Here is a 16,581-nt window from a genome sequence, read left to right on the forward strand (position 1 = left end):
CTTGACTAAAAACTTTAAGGTATTTATTTACTTTTGACCCTATGTGATTAATTGACAATAAATCAATTCTCATATTATGTAATTAATTGTATTACACTTGTAACCAATTTACTTAAATTTATAATACAGTCGTAAATAATGATAGTTCTGTTTTTATCTGTGTACCATCTGATACTGGTACTAATGCTCAAGCAGGCCACGGGTGAATTTCCTGTTCTGTTCACAAGCCTCTGAAAATACACACACTGACTTTTTCTTGTAATCTTAACTTTTTAGGTTACTGAAATGCTGTTTGAAAACAGTGTTGAAATGTTCCATATGTCGCATGTAGGATTAAAACTGTTAACACTTGGGTATTTCAAGCCTTAATTAGTGATGTCAGACCCCCTACAAACCCCCTCATAATTCGTACCATTCTCCAACCCATTTCCACCAATTTTCTAGCATCCAATGGTCTTTACAACAGATTCTTTTAACCACTCACTTTGCATGACCAAATGAACGTCCCACATGGCAACCCTCATTATGTGCTTTAAATTGGCCTATTACCCGCAGCTATCCCATAGCCAGGGGGATCTGTTCAAGAAACCAATTTGTTCAATATGGTTTCAGGAGGGCTGAGTAAAAAATATACATTTATCTTTGAATGGATTCTCATTTTTATGAATTGATATTGATTCTTAAATCCCAAGAATCAATCTTTTAGTCAATGCTGTTTTCAGTTGATGAATGAATGGAACATTTTAGTGCGTCTCTCATCCAATAAATCCCAATAAGCTTTGTTACTCTTGACTCTCTTAATGACTCTCTGTGGTCATTAAAAATCCAATGGCACTTCTCGTAAAGAGTAGGGGTACCCCGGTGTCCTGGCCACATTCCCTCCATTGGCCCTTGCCAATCATTGCCTCCTAATTATCCCCATCAATTGAATTGGCTCTATCAGTCTCTCCACCTCTAGCTGGTGTGTGATGAGCGCACTGGCACCGTTGTAATGTGGCTGCCGTCACATCATTCTGTATCTGATTTATATCCTGATATCTAAGTAAATCGAATCGAATTGTGAAATTTGTGTCAATGCACAGCCCTATATTGCAGTAGTGCTAGAGTAGACATGGAGCTTGGTTATCCATTATTTTTCGAAGTGAATAAATGAACATAAATTTCTCAAGTTTTGATAATTGTCTTTTTTTATTTTTTTATTAAAGTTGCATTCAGTAGTTTGCTGCAAATTTAAATTATGTATATTTATATATACAGGCTTCTATTTGTTGGACTGATAAGGGAATTGATTATTGTGTAGACCACTTTCTAAAACTCTCACTATTATCAGTGTAATTCAAACTTTTATTTATACCCAAGAGAAGAACAACCCTGGTTGGGCCAAACTGCTGTACATAAAAGGAAAAAAACACACAAACAAGTTACAGAGAATTAAAAGCACAAGAAAAAAAGATGTCTCCCGTATTAACACTACAGCTCAATAGATCTAGAGCGTTGTTCTATTGCTTCGGCCACTGCATACAAGTCAAATGAAGTCACATCAAATATGTGAAAAGAAAAAGCTGTTTTTGGAATCTTGAGTCTGGGGAGCAGCTGGATTTGGCTGGATAAGAGATATTAATACGGAGAGAAGAAATATGAATGCATATTAGACTGCACTATTCATACTCTTGCTGCTGCAGCCTTTCTCTACCCCTACTTTCCTTCACCCTTCTTTAAAGGAAGATGATTGTAATTTTTTACTATTAACAACATGTCATGCAAGAAAGACAAGAGCTCCAATCGATTTATAATAGAGCTTCATTAGGATAGAAACATGGATGCCTGCAGGCTGAATTAGGTGATATAATTGCTTATATAAGTATCAGAGTAAAATAATGAGGGTGAGGAGCCAGGACATCTGGCAAAATCCTGCACTGGTATTTAGTTCTACTTTCTGGGCATGCCATTTTCGATGAGTTTAAATGATATGTTACAGACTCCCTCGATGTGTTCCAGGTTTCAAATGAAACGCAGGACTCTACAGTTGTGAATCAAACCCTCATCTGTTGTTTAATTGTTTCTGTTTTCAAAAAGAATTATGTGGTTGTGATTTAAGAAACACTCAAAGGTTGTTAATGACCAGGTGTTACATAGTTGTAAAAGGAACGACCCCCCCTTCTTACCATAAAAATGTATTTATAGGTATTATATTGGATTTATAGTCACATAGCAGTGAATATATGCATAGATCTTATAACCGATTGTTCGTTAGGTCGTATTAAAGTCAGTATGAAATGGACCCTTTTCATATTACTCCAAAGATGGTGTTAGTATTTGTTAATCCTGCACAGTCAGCTGCTAAAATCTTATTTACTTCCTTTCTGGCATTGATGCCCACTTTTGCAGATCCAAGATTACTGGTTATGTTATTGATAAACATACAATTATGTTGTGATTAAGGTGAAAACCTGGTAATTGGGTTTTTGCTACTTCCAAGAAGTGATCCATGAACCATCACCTCTGTCTCCTTGAGTGAGGTTCCTGGGGTTGTCTGTCCTGGTAAAAGGTTCATGATGCCAGTCTGAGGTGACAGGAAGTAAAATTACCGGAAATCAGTTCCATCGGCCCTGGTCGTGTGGTGATAAATTAAGATTCTGTTGTGTTTTGTTACTGTATTTACTTATTTTTCAAATTCTATGAACATGAATTTGACACTTAGGCACTTTTTCACAATCGGTACGAATGGTTCTAAGATCGGTAAGGAATGGTTCCGGTTATATTTCCACTTAAGCTCAGTTCGGCATGGCACGATTACAAACCGTGACGTTACCACTCAGGATCGGTCACTTGTCTGTTGCCTGGCTACCAGTTTCTCTGTAGCTGGCCAAGTGCACTATTTGAGCGAAGTTAACGCAAGTTAATAATTTTTAAAGAAATATCTGATCATCCTCATCTCATATCATCTGTAAATCCTTACTGTACCAGGGCAATGAGTGACACATTTGTATTACATTCCAAAGAGCTCTGATATCAGCCCCACAGTGGAAAATGAAACCAGATCGGCACTGAATGGAACGGTTAATCAATGAGAACGGTTTGGCCGGATGGTGGAAAAGTGGCTTTTGTTGCGCTGTAAAATGGTGGTCTCTTTCCTGTGGTGCATTGTCATTGTAATCATTTCTCAAGAGTCTCAAATGAATTCTCTTCGGAGGGATTACAAAACACCATGATCATTCGGGAAGCTGTTTCCCAACTGGAACTCTCATCACAAAAAGAATGACACTCTGACTTTCGCATCTATCCATCAATGAAAGTAGAAATCCATCTATCCGTTCTTTTATCCTCCTACCATTTGGTTCCAGATTCCTGTTTTTCCAGATATGGGGCATTAAGTGTCAGCACAGGACTTTAGTGGGTGTTTTTGCAGAACACCCACCAAACATGCACAATCATGCCTCTCTCAAGTCAAAAGTTTTCTGGCCATCTTGCTCGTCTAAATTATCCTTAAACCACATTTTTAAAATGTCAGGACCTTTGAGAATTGTTGAATTGCTCCACAGATGCATGCAGTTGCTCTATCCACCCATGTCTACACAGCACCAGAGCCGTCCCTCATGGGAACCTCTAAACCCACACCCACAACTACTTTGAGTGTTGCGCTCCTGGTTTCAGCTGTAATAATTGGGAAGTTTAAGTTTGGGGGAGAAGACAACTCTCGGCTGACTGAAAAATGGAAGTGTCTAGTATACGGCAGTTCTCTTTTCCTGACTCTTTTGACCTCATTTTCAAAACATCATATACGTAATATTAAGCTGCCGGTCAAACGTGTTTGCGCTTTGCAGTCATCTTTTTTTCCAGGCAACAGATACCCTCCAACTGTTTTTTCCACTTGCACCAATATACACCATTTTGCCGCACAGCTTGCAGCCTGTAAGCTCGTGCCTAGCCCATCTTGTGAGCTTCTATATTTGATGTAGATTTGACATATTACTTGGTTTGCCTGATTTTGCTGTGATTGCAGTCCTCCCTTTTCCACAAGGCCACTTTCTTTCAAGATTCCATACTTAACATCAGTGTTCCCCTAAAAGTTTATTGATGCTCTGCCCTTCCCTCGCTGAAATCTTTTCCTTTTCTGCTACTACTGAAATAAGTAGAACTGGAACTTTGCAATGGTATCCCAACTGTATCAGTAATCGGCGGATTACTTCCTGCACTCCCATTGGTAGTCCTGCCAAACGATTGTCCTTTTTGGTGTCTGTTCACTTTGTCACTGCAAATCACTGTCAGTGTCAACGGCTCTTTTAGGGTGTGTTCACATTTGGCTGGTTTGATTCGATTAAAACAAACTCTGGAGCGATTGGTCTGTGCGGTTCATTTGAATAAGTGTGAACGTAGCCATCTGAACCCTGGAGTGCACCAAACAAGTGGACCGAGACCGCTGAACAGATGGGTCTTGGTCTGCTTTCAAACGAACTCTGGTCCGACTGAAATATGAACACAACACGGACCAATGACGTAAACAAACTAAAAACAGGACATGATGTCACAAGATGCGACCTTAAAAAGGACAGATCTTTGTTTGTGTCTGTGACTGAGGGATTACGGCTGCTTTTTTGACTACTTTACACATAAGCTCTTTACGGGTTGTCAGCTCCATCATATGCATGCACATATGTCGAGCGCATTTAGCTCTGCACATAGCATTGCAAAATCCAGAATGTTTGTTTGTATTGGAGACAACTGGAGAAAACAAACTTTTATACTATGATTTGGTCCCAAATGGGACTCTCAGCCTTTTTAGTCAGCAAGACTACGCTTTAGTGACTCAAATGTTGCATATATGCATGCAAGGTAGTAGACCTAAGTGCAAAGTAGAGCTCCGTTACTTGACCTGAATCCACTGGGACCAAACAAAATGACTTGTTTTGAGTTTGTCTTTCTTCTTATGTGTAAGTTCAGTTTTACAGGTTTGGGTTTGTTTAGTTTCAACAAAACTTGCAGAGGGTTTGGATTACTATGGATTGGGGTGCTGGTAAATTGGTTAAAGACAAAAAGGTTGTTGGTTTAATGAGTTCTAGCAACTTAACCAGATCAATCTGTCAACCCTAATTACTATCACACCTTTAACCAAGCTACTTAACCTCAGATTTAGTGCAGGTAGTGAACCTTCACAGATGAAGAGCATCTGCAAATAATAATCGACACAGTAATGTCCATGGATCAGCTCTCATGTGTTAGTGATTTGTTAGGGTGGGTGTATTGTCCATGGCTCCTCTACCGTCACTGGAAATATCTTGCGTGAACTCGCAGAACTTTAAGTGAGCCAGAGCATGTTGTCAGACGTCCTGAATGCTTTATAAATGTGCTTCATATTTGACTGAGAGTGGCTTTAATATGCTCTGAAAGATGATGGCATGGCGCTGGATTACAGTTAGACATGTAATGTGACAACGTATGCATTGAGGAATGCCGTTAAAGTGATTTATAACCACAGAGGCTTTGGGATCAAAGGCGCGTGTGAGAGATGGGGACAAGGAGACAAATAAGATGATAGAATGTTATTCACCTTTCCTTTCTCTTTTTCCTGGTCCAAATCATTCAACCAAAACAGAATTATTATATATATATAATTTTTATTTAAAAAAGACTGAAATATGATATAGTCTATACTCTCAGACTGAAATATGATATAGTGTCTTTGGCAACCCAATTTCTCTCGCTTTATCATTTGATCTGGTGTAGAATGCCGATCATAAAGTTCTAAATGATAGAGGCCCTATATATTAAATATGCATCTTTGGACACTCAAGCCACTATTAAAATATCCGAGGGTGCATTTACACGACAACGATGTACTGTAAGTTTTTGAAAAATTTCACGTACAGACGACAACGGTCCCCTTTCACACAGATCTGCAAAAAATGACAAAAAACTGTATTATTTAACTACATTATGCAATACTAAAACATGCATTTAAAAGTGTTCGAATCAATATATAGGCAAAACGATATAAAAGAAAAATCACGAGCTGGGAAATGTGTGTAAATATGTATTAGTTGTATTTTGAGAGAGTTCCACAGAAACTCTAATTCTTAGTTTGCCTGTTTGGTGTGGGGTATTGTGGATTATTCAATAAATATAACAAATCGTTTCATGTCTGATCTGTCTCCGGCACTACAGGCCACTGTGGGTCAATACACAGTGACAACCATATGTAACAATACAAACCAATTGCATTTTGAGCTCATATGAAGTCTATTTTGTTCTGTTTGTTTTGTCTGTTGCAGGCGTACACAAGTCAGTTTGTGGCTCTCATCATGTTCGCCCTGTTGATGTGTGATGATAGAATCTCAGTGCAGCCGCGCAGGCGAGAAATCATTCAAGGCCTCAAAGTGCTGCCAGGTAAACTCAAATACAGCTGTGTGTGAATGAATGTTTTAGTATTGTCTGGCATTCTGCAAGAATGGCTTCTAATGTGATCCCAGTCATAAGTCACAATATATGAATTCTAAAGCTCTATTTTTGTACACCTGTGCTCTTTGTGTACATTTATTTTGGCGAGTTGCTGATAGAGCGCTGTGTGTGTAAGTGTGTGTGTTCACGGATTGGTGTGCAGGGAGGAGCAGATGGCCTCGGCCAGCTCTCTCAGTCACTGTTGGAAGTCTTTATTGGACCACAAGTGTCTGCTGGGGCGCCCCTCCCTCTCCTTTCTCCAGTTCTTTCGTTCTCCCTCTGTGGATTTTTCGTTCTGCTTCCAAGCCAATGAGTTCGGGAATGTGTTGGCAGCCAGCTACTAAAGATCCCCCTGCACTCCAGCTTACTGTTCATGCTAAAAACTGCTGATTCTGTCATTAATGCTTGCATGTTTTGGTCACTGTATTTACAGGCCAAAACATGTGTATGCAAGTACATGACATAGTTATATTCTGAAATGTGTACACATGTATGTATTGTATTCTCAGTCTTGCCACAAGGGGTGCTGCAGCAGGTATTATATCTGTTGTTTCCTTTTAAGTTCAACTATTGTGGTGGTACATAGAGCAGCAGTTTGGAAAGATTCTTGCAAGTTAGTTAAACTGTGCTCGTTTATAGCTTGCATCCATTTTTAAGTCACAAACAGTAAAAGGGAAAAAACAAAACACAAAATTACATTAATTAATTAAAATAGATGCCCCAGCCACGTTTATGTCCAAAGTCTGCACCCACTTTGGCTTTTATACATACTGGGAACGCCCCTGGGAACCCCCCGTCATGTGATGTGAATTTAGCCCGTGGGGGAAAACATTGCCATGGCGCTAATTGAAATACATCCGACAATCATGCCGAAGAGTTGCTGTGTCATTTTCTGTACTGCCAATAAACAAACAAATTATGAATTGAAGTTCTACATCCTTCCTAATAAACACACAGAACCGGAAAGGAGGACAAAATGTAGAGAAATGGCTTTGTTGTAGTACAAATGACAGTATTAATACAAATAAGTGTCACATATAAAGAATCAGTATAAGTATAATCAACCACATACCCTGCCATACAGTCGCAGTGACCAGTCAGGATGGCCCCGTCCTCCTGTACTGCAATCCAGGTCTTATGTGGCTTGTCTGTTACCCTCCATGACGGCTTTACATCGCATCTCATTAGACATGAGAGTCCTGGCATTTGGTGGTGTAGAACCACCCCAACAAACCCGTTGGTAAAAAAGGTGTGAGCCTCCCGGGACTTGTAATTTTTGGGATTACTGTGTGATACAGTGGGTGTTAAACTCGTATTAGGCAGTGGGCCAGATTTGTCTACATCCCTTACGAAAAAGAACTATAGTAATCCTATAAGATTTCTATAGTAGTGTATAATACTTCTGTGATGTTCTGTAATACCTCTATTGTACTTCTATAGTATGTCCCAAAATACTATAGTATTCCTACAGGATTACTATAATATTTTGTCCTAAAATACTACAAGATTCCTATAGTTGTTTTTCATAAGGGATGTCTCATTCACATTAGTGTTATCAGCTGAAGGCTCGCTTGATAGGCCAATCGCTACGTAATGACGTGAGCCATGAACCCATGGAGTAGTTCGAGGTCTACACTCAATAAAGACTGCAGTCTGTGAGTTAGGGATAACTGTCAGCACAGTCCCTCGGCAACTTCGTACTACTGATCACCGTTTTACCAAAGGATTAATAGTTTGGAGTGAAGCATACGTACAATTGGTAAGTGACAAGGTTTTATGGAGTTATAGTATGCAACATATACGAAAGTTGATTGAGTTATAGGCTAATGTTACCTACAGCTACCGCGATGTCTTACCTTGAGATTCAACCAGATAACAAAATATGTCTGGAAACGACACCTCCGGCCATTTGGTTGGTCATTGACCCAGTTTTGAATTAAATAAGGGCAATCATAACCTATTGCAGTTAATTTTGCAATGTACCGTTGCCGGTCAGCAGGCGTCAATGCCTCGCAATACGACATTTTTGTCATTCAAATACACACAATGTTCGCAGTGTTTTTCCCCCCCGCCGACTCCACCCTCACCACGCCAGACCACGCCCCCAACTATGACTAGTTGCCGACTGTATGTTTGATGGGAAAAACAAAATCGACAGAGTACGCGGCATACAATAACTGCCTGGTAAATGTAAAGTGCACAGGTAATACCATGAACACGCAAGGTCACTTGCAAAGCCATCACCCTGATTTCATTGAAACTTTTAAGTAAATAAAAAATTTTCAATCTAATTTACAGACTGAAAAACATTTTGCGCTGTTTTCTAACAGTTTGGACTTTAATAAAGAGAGAAAACCTGCACTTAACCTTTTCACAGGCATGTTGCTTTCATAGACAGCTATAGTGATGTATCATTATAGGATTGTCTAGCAATATATTGATTATTGCTGAGAATTGCTGTATCGTGATAATATCGGTATCGTGAGGTACCCTGTGATTCCCACCTTTACTAAATATTTAATGTGTGAATGTGTAAAAGCACAATTTACAAGCTACTACACTGTGTTTCTTTTTCTAGACTTGATCAAGGAGGTGTTGAGTCTGGACGACGAGATTCAGAAGTTGGCAACTGAGCTGTATCAACAGAAGAGTGTTCTCATTATGGGCCGAGGCTACCACTACGCCACCTGTCTGGAGGGAGCTTTGGTTAGACCACAATCCCTCTTCTTCACCCATCTATCACTCACTCCACTCCTACTTCTGTTTCAAGTCTCCTGAAGCCACATGATCGTGAATAATGACTTAACTTTGGGTCTGTTCTTCACACAAAGCTTTTAATTTTCCTCCTCCATAGCTCTCACACTTTGTGTGTGTGTGCGCAAGTGGAACAAAAGCGATAGTTAACTTGAAAATGAAAAAATTGTCGTCATATTCTTTCTTCTGCTGAACATAAAAGAAGATATTTTTTGAGAAATGTCTCAGTATATTTTTCCATCCATACTAGTTAATGGTCACCAAAACTGGTTACCAACATGCTTCAAAATATATTTTATGTTCTGCAGAATAAAGTAAAAGTACAGGTTTGGAAAGACATGAAGGTGAATTATGGAAGCTTGTTTCCGCCACTGAATAAAAATAAATAAATAAATAATTGCGACTTTTTATCTCACAATTGCGAGATATGAAGTCAGAATTGTGAGAAATAAAGTCGCAATTGCGAGATATAAAGTCGCAATTCTGAGAAATAGTTGCAATTCTGAGATATAAAGTCGCAATTGCGAGAAAAAAAGACAGAATTGCGAGTTTTATCTCACAATTCTGACTTGTTTCTCACAATTGCGAGTTTACATCTCGCAATTCTGACTTTATAACACACAATTGCGAGTTTATATCTCGAAATTCTGACATCTTTTCTCAGAATTGTGAGATATAAACTCGCAATTGCGAGTTATCAGGGCAATTCTAAGGGGAAAAAAAGACTAACTTTTTTCCCCTAAGAATAGTTTACATCTCGCAATTCTGACTTTACAACACGCAATTTCAAATTTATATCACGCAATTCTGACTTTATAACACCGAATTGCGACTTTATATCACGCAATTCTGACTTTATAACACCGAATTGCGACTTTATATCACGCAATTCTGACTTTATAACACGCAATTGCGACTTTATATCAATCAATTCTGACTTTATATCTCGCAATTCTGACTTTATATCTCGCAATTCTGACTTTATAACACGCAATTGCGATTTTATATCTCGCAATTCTGACTTTATATCTCGCAATTCTGACTTTATAACACGCAATTGCGACTTTATATCACGCAATTATGACTTTATAACCTGCAATTGCGACTTTATATCAATCAATTCTGACTTTATATCTCGCAATTCTGACTTTATATCTCGCAATTCTGACTTTATAACACGCAATTGCGATTTTATATCTCGCAATTCTGACTTTATATCTCGCAATTCTGACTTTATAACACGCAATTGCGACTTTATATCACGCAATTATGACTTTATAACCTGCAATTGCGACTTTATATCAATCAATTCTGACTTTATATCTCGCAAATCTGACTTTATAACACGCAATTGCGATTTTATATCTCGCAATTCTGACTTTATATCTCGCACTTCTGAGAAATTAAGTCAGAATTGCGAGATGTAAACTCGCAATTGTGAGAAGTCAGAATTGTGAGATAAAAAGTCGCAATTACCTTTTTTATTTTTCATTCTGTGGCGGAAACAAGCTTCCATAGTGAATAGCTCTAGTTCTGTTTGGAGAGTAATTTACGCTGATTGATACTCTGCTGTTTTACATTCAAGAATAATTAGACCTGTACATTTAAGTCTTATCAGGAAAGGAAGAACAAGGAAGAAAATAAACATTTAGTTTAACCGCAGATAAATAGAGGAAGCAATTTGACTGTTGGTTTAAAAAAACCCACTTACTCTGGAAGTGAGGATGGGGAAACTGCCATTGAGGCAATAGCCAACTCTGACCACAAAAATCTGCATTTGAACCTAAGATGTGATGCAGCTATTTTTTCCCTAATTATGATTATGTAACAGTTGTGTCTTGTCTTGTCTTTGTTTTAGTTTGGTTTAATAGTTCCTGTCTAGCCAGTCTTCTCACGCAGCATGATATTGCTCTTGTTTGTGTCATTTAGAAAATCAAGGAGATCACGTACATGCATTCAGAGGGGATTCTAGCTGGAGAGCTGAAGCATGGGCCGCTGGCTCTAGTGGACAAACTCATGCCTGTCATAATGATCATCATGAGAGACCATACGTACAACAAATGCCAAAACGCACTGCAGCAGGTGGTGGCAAGACAGGTAAGAGCCATTCAGACTCAATTTGCATGTCCTGCAACTGCTTGCAAGATATAAAATAGTGATTAAATGCGTTGTAAACCAAGTTTCAGTACACAAAAGCTCATAAGGTGTGTACTATGCCCGTGGCTTTAGAAGGAATAGATTGACTATCATTAAAAAGTTTGCTATTTTTGTACAGCCTTAGTTATCTCTGCAGTTTTTGCTGTTTAATATGACAATGGTTGTTGCTGTTGTAGGGCCGTCCAATCGTAATCTGCGATAAGGAGGACTATGAGACCATCAACAACTCCAGTCGCACCATTAAAGTGCCTCACTGTTTGGACTGCCTCCAGGGAATCCTCTGCGTCATTCCTCTACAGCTGCTCTCCTTCCACCTCGCGGTGCTGCGCGGATTCGACGTGAGTCTCTCAAGTGCTCGTTTCCCCTCACTGATATACACTCACCAGCCACTTTACTATTTACGGTAAATTCAGGCTGATTGGGACACTTTTTCCAAGTCATCTCAAATACAAAATGTGTCCTAATTACCCTGAATTCACCCTACACCTTGCTAGTATTGGGTTGGACCCCCTTTGCCTTCAGAACTGCCTTAATTCTTGGTGGTAAAGATTCAACAATGTGCTGGAAACATTCCTCAGAGCATTTGGTCCATATTGACATGATGGCATCGCACAGTTGCTAACAGATCCATGATGCGAAATTCCCATTCCACCACATCCCAAAGGTGCTCAATTGGATTGAGATCTGGTGATTGTGGAGGCCATTTTTAATAGTGACAGTAAAGGCTTTTGATTTTTTAAAACACTTTAGTTTAGGGTCCATTTCTTACTTTTAACTAGTTGCTTATGAGCATGCATATTACCGTACAAGGATATTGGCTGTTTATTAGTACTTCTAAAGCACATATTAATGCCTTATTCTGCATGACCATATTCTACATCCCTCAATCCACCCAATACCTAAACTTAACAACTACCTTACTAACTATTAATAAGCAGTAATTAGGAGTTTGAGGCGAAGGTCGTAGTTAATAGTGAGAATTGGACCTGTACTAAAGTGTGACCAAAAAATCTATTTCAAATAAATGCTGTTCTTTTGAACGTTTTATCAAAGAATCCTGAAAAAAAAAATTCAGGATTTCTACAAAGATATTAAGCAACACAACTGTTTCAACATTGATAATTAGAAGAAATGTTTATTGAGCGGCAAATCAGCATATTAGAATGATTTCTGAAAGATCATGTGACACTGAAGACTTGGAGTAATGATGCTGAAAATTCAGCTTTGCATCACAGGAATAAATTGCATCTTAAAAATGTTTTAAAAATTATTTATTTATTTATTTATTTTATTTATTTTTTGTCGCACACAGGTTGATTGCCCAAGAAACCTGGCCAAGTCTGTGACTGTTGAGTAAACACTTCCTGATCAATGCCCCAAACACACACTCTCTCTTACACACACACACACACACACACACACACACACACACACACACACACACACACACACACACACACACACACACACACACACACACACACACACACACACACACACACATACATATATGCGCAAGTACAGAATATCAAAACATGAAGACAATGAGTTTTATACATGCCAGCTTTCATCGAACGGTCCTAAAGAACCTGAGGTGTTCCTCCTATAACTGTATCTCGTCTCAGAGCATGAATCTGGCTTCATATCATTGCTGTTGACTGGAATGTGATTTATTTTTGTCTTTTAGTGGTGGCGTGGTATGGGGTGGCGACACTAGATGTCACACACCGTGTGGCTTATAACACGCTTCTATTACAGCTGTTTATTGCTCTATTCATAATTTTAGATTGTCCCAGAAAGACATCTAGATGCTTCTCATCAAATACACATGCATTTGTGTAGCAAAGATGGCGTTCCAGTTTGCATTCAGTGCTTAGTGGTAGTTAGCAGCAAACCGGATAAACTTAATAGTGTGCTATTTAAGGGGATGCACTTGTTACTGATCAGCATATTTTTCCCGGGATGACCTCTGATCATCTGGGAATTTCATATCCACAGGGATTTCCATAGTTGCCCTCCTTTGCTCAGAGCACAAAGCGGCATTTAGGAGCTTTGATACATTTGTGCTTTTATCTGAATTGGATATTAAAGCAAAGCTGATGTCCACTAGAGTTCAGTCTCGAGATCATGTCTTCTCAATCCAATGATTTAAAACATAACTTTCATGGTTTGTAAAAATAGTAGGCTAATACTTTACAATAAGGTTCAGTACTTTTATTAGCATTCATTAATCTTGGTTCTTAATATTAACCTAGGTCCTAGATTAATAAATGCTATAAAAAATGTTCATGATGCTTAATGAATGATCTAATGATAGCAAATGGAGACTTACTGTTACCCTAGAATACATATTTTTATTATCTTTAGTGGTTTCTTCATTCTGGTTGCAAAGAAATTAATGAAATCCCTGCTGGAAAGGAAGGTAAAATGACTACAACCCCTGTAGATGCATGTGCATGAAGGGTCAAATATGACGTGAATGTATGATCTGATTTACAGTATGCGGCGACATTTTAATGAAGTTTCTATGTGCTTTTGGTCATGTTAGGTTTGATTTCGCACTAGGGAATCTACTGGCCTTGATGAAGAGAATGAAATGTTTGAATATTGTAGTATTTAAAGTACCAAATGCTAATAGACCTATTGGTTCTCACAAAAAAGTCCGTTCATAAGGATGTTTTAAACCCAGATATTGATAGTGATTCACTGCGTTTGGTGACTCAACACTGTATCTGTAGTTACTGTATGAGTGTCATATTTATAATCAGTTTCTGAGGTTAACACTTTAGTCGTGTGCTTGAAATATGCATGGCTTCTATTCTTTGATTCCTTTATTTTGGGAGATTCAGAGGCCTTGTTACAAAGGAGACTGTGAGTGTGTCTCCGGTTTACAGTAATATTGCCAAAGGACGCAGGCGAGGACATAAAGTATGATGTTTCATAGCGCCTGCCCCATACAACGCCACCGTCAGTTTTGATCGTTACCATGGGACCATTTTGTTTACTTCTGTCTTTCACTTATGTTTTTGTTTTTATTGGGTATAAAAGGGTTATATTTTATATACTACATTATTTGGGATTAAAATGCTTATGTACCTCCTTTGAATTCAAATATTGTGATTTTTAAATGTCATGATTACATTGATATGTTGTGCATAAAATCAACACAAATAAAGATTATATCATCTGAAACTTCTGTTCTAAGCATTAACCAAAAATTTCTTGGGAGCACTTTATTTTATAGTCCTGTTCCCCATATACAATAACTAGGTATTAACCATGAACCTAAACCTAAACCTAACCCATGTAGTTACCTTATATTACAGTACTTTCTTCGGTAAGTAATGTAAAATAAAGTGCAACCAATATCTTCTATTAATGTTATGTAACCAAAGGATGAAGAAGGGTCATATGGGGCGATAACTATGAAGGTACAATTACAGTTCTGTGCTTATATTTTTATTACATTCTAAAACTAAACATATAAGTTATGCCAGCTCATGGAAGGGGTTTAAGTATTTCACAGGCTAAAATACTAGCATTGCTCTAGTTTGCATTGCTTTAAGATTTTACAATAGCATCTTAAATATGTGTAGCTTTATCTTTTCACCTGAAAGGATTGTGTGGTAGATTATTTGTTCCAGATCAGGTCTGCCGTCCACACACATTTGTGTGTAGTACAAGTTGTCCAGCCTTTTTTTTTTTTGTTAAAGCATGTCATAATGTGTTTGGGCAGTGTGTACAAGATTTTAAAATTATGATCAAAATAGTTAATAAAACGTTCTGTCTTTCTAACTCACTGGTTGCGTTCATTCAACTTTGGCTTGTACAAAGTCGTACAGTGGGAAAGAATACTTTCCAGAAATAGGGTGAAAAATAGGGCATGCAACTCTTCTTTTTCAGGGAGGTGAGCTGTTTTCATTTTTCACATTATATAAGGTTTGTAATTTTGCAGACATGTTACCAAACAGGCAATGCACATTAAATGTATACATTTTTTTTTTTTTTTTTTTATTATAAATAAAATGTTGCGTTTTATTAATTTCCGCAACAATTCTGTCAACTATGTTACTAACCAAACACCCCCCTGAAAAGAAAAATAAATAAAAATGTTTATCCCAAAACCAAATGACCAGCATCATGTGATGTCATTTTCTGTGGCGGATATTTTGAACACGTGGAAAATATCCTTTTAATTTTCTATAGTTTATCTCTAGTGACCTATTGTCAAGGAGTGTAATAATTACCCGTCAACTACAGTATGTTGGGTACATTGTTATGGTTTTGCAATATTTTTATGATTTTATTTTAAATTAATATTCAAATGTGAGGTTAACCTGATCAAGAAAATAACTTCTGGTTGGCCAGACAAAGCCTGCCTTTAAAATTGAGGCAAAATGGTGAAATTGTCAACTAAGTTACCCGCCAACCAAGTTACCCGCCAACTAAGTTACCCGCCAGTTTTGGATTATATTCTTCAACCTATCAACTAACAAAATGATCTTTAAAGTAGATTTATGATTAAAAATATACATCTTGTCCTTAGTGACTTTGCTGAGAATTTTACACAAACATCATCAAATAACTTCTTCGAGATCTTAAAGTAATCACACGGCATATGGCATTCAACAGGATTTTTTTTTATGAGTAAGCTTTGCAACTAACAAATAAGTTTACACTGATCAAACATACAAACTGAAGCCAAGAGTTGTTTTATTGAGAAAGCATATGATTATTTTGTGCATTTTTTTCCTTATATGAAATGTACCCAAAATTATAGAATACCTTCTATATGTAAAAATTTTTTATATAATTTAGCATAAAGCTAGTTGGGGACCAGATGGTGGTTTACAGATATCGATAAATATAGTTCCCATACTTTAGTAGTAATAATAATATTTACTTGATCTTTTTTGTTTTCTTTTGTTTTAACATTATCTTTAGTAACCGAGTTCTTCATGTCTGTCGTAATTTTATTGAATGTCATTTTATTTTCACAAAGGGTAAAAAAATTGTGCAGAATGCTATGCTAACTTTTAAGTATTATGATTTACTATGATAGACTAACTCTATTTTCCCCTCATTTGATGCCAAATAGTAACCAGCGTTTTGATGACATGAGCTGTTTGTCCTTTGAAAATATTAATCTTTAAGAGCAGAGAAACGTTTAAGCTCTGACTCAAAGGATCTTGGCAGTGTGGATAGATTGAAAGTGTGTGTGTCGTCGTTGTTGTT

General features: G+C 37.7%; 1 protein-coding gene across 1 annotated transcript in view; it reads left to right on the forward strand.

The window, feature by feature from the left end:
- gfpt1 (glutamine--fructose-6-phosphate transaminase 1) overlaps positions 1–13,225 on the forward strand; it is a 39,202-nt gene extending 25,977 nt beyond the window's left edge. Inside the window, exons 15-19 of the mRNA XM_056246857.1 lie at positions 6,270–6,384; positions 9,014–9,141; positions 11,119–11,286; positions 11,523–11,684; positions 12,659–13,225. Coding sequence (XP_056102832.1) covers positions 6,270–6,384; positions 9,014–9,141; positions 11,119–11,286; positions 11,523–11,684; positions 12,659–12,703 — 618 coding nt within the window. The 3' untranslated portion in view covers positions 12,704–13,225. The remainder of the gene's footprint in view (positions 1–6,269; positions 6,385–9,013; positions 9,142–11,118; positions 11,287–11,522; positions 11,685–12,658) is intronic.
- Positions 13,226–16,581: the final 3,356 nt, after the last annotated feature.

The sequence above is a fragment of the Rhinichthys klamathensis genome, unplaced genomic scaffold, assembly GCF_029890125.1.
Source record: "Rhinichthys klamathensis goyatoka isolate OS25496 unplaced genomic scaffold, OSU_Roscu_1.1 h1tg000040l_1, whole genome shotgun sequence".
In the NCBI taxonomy this organism is placed as follows: Eukaryota; Metazoa; Chordata; class Actinopteri; order Cypriniformes; family Leuciscidae; genus Rhinichthys; species Rhinichthys klamathensis.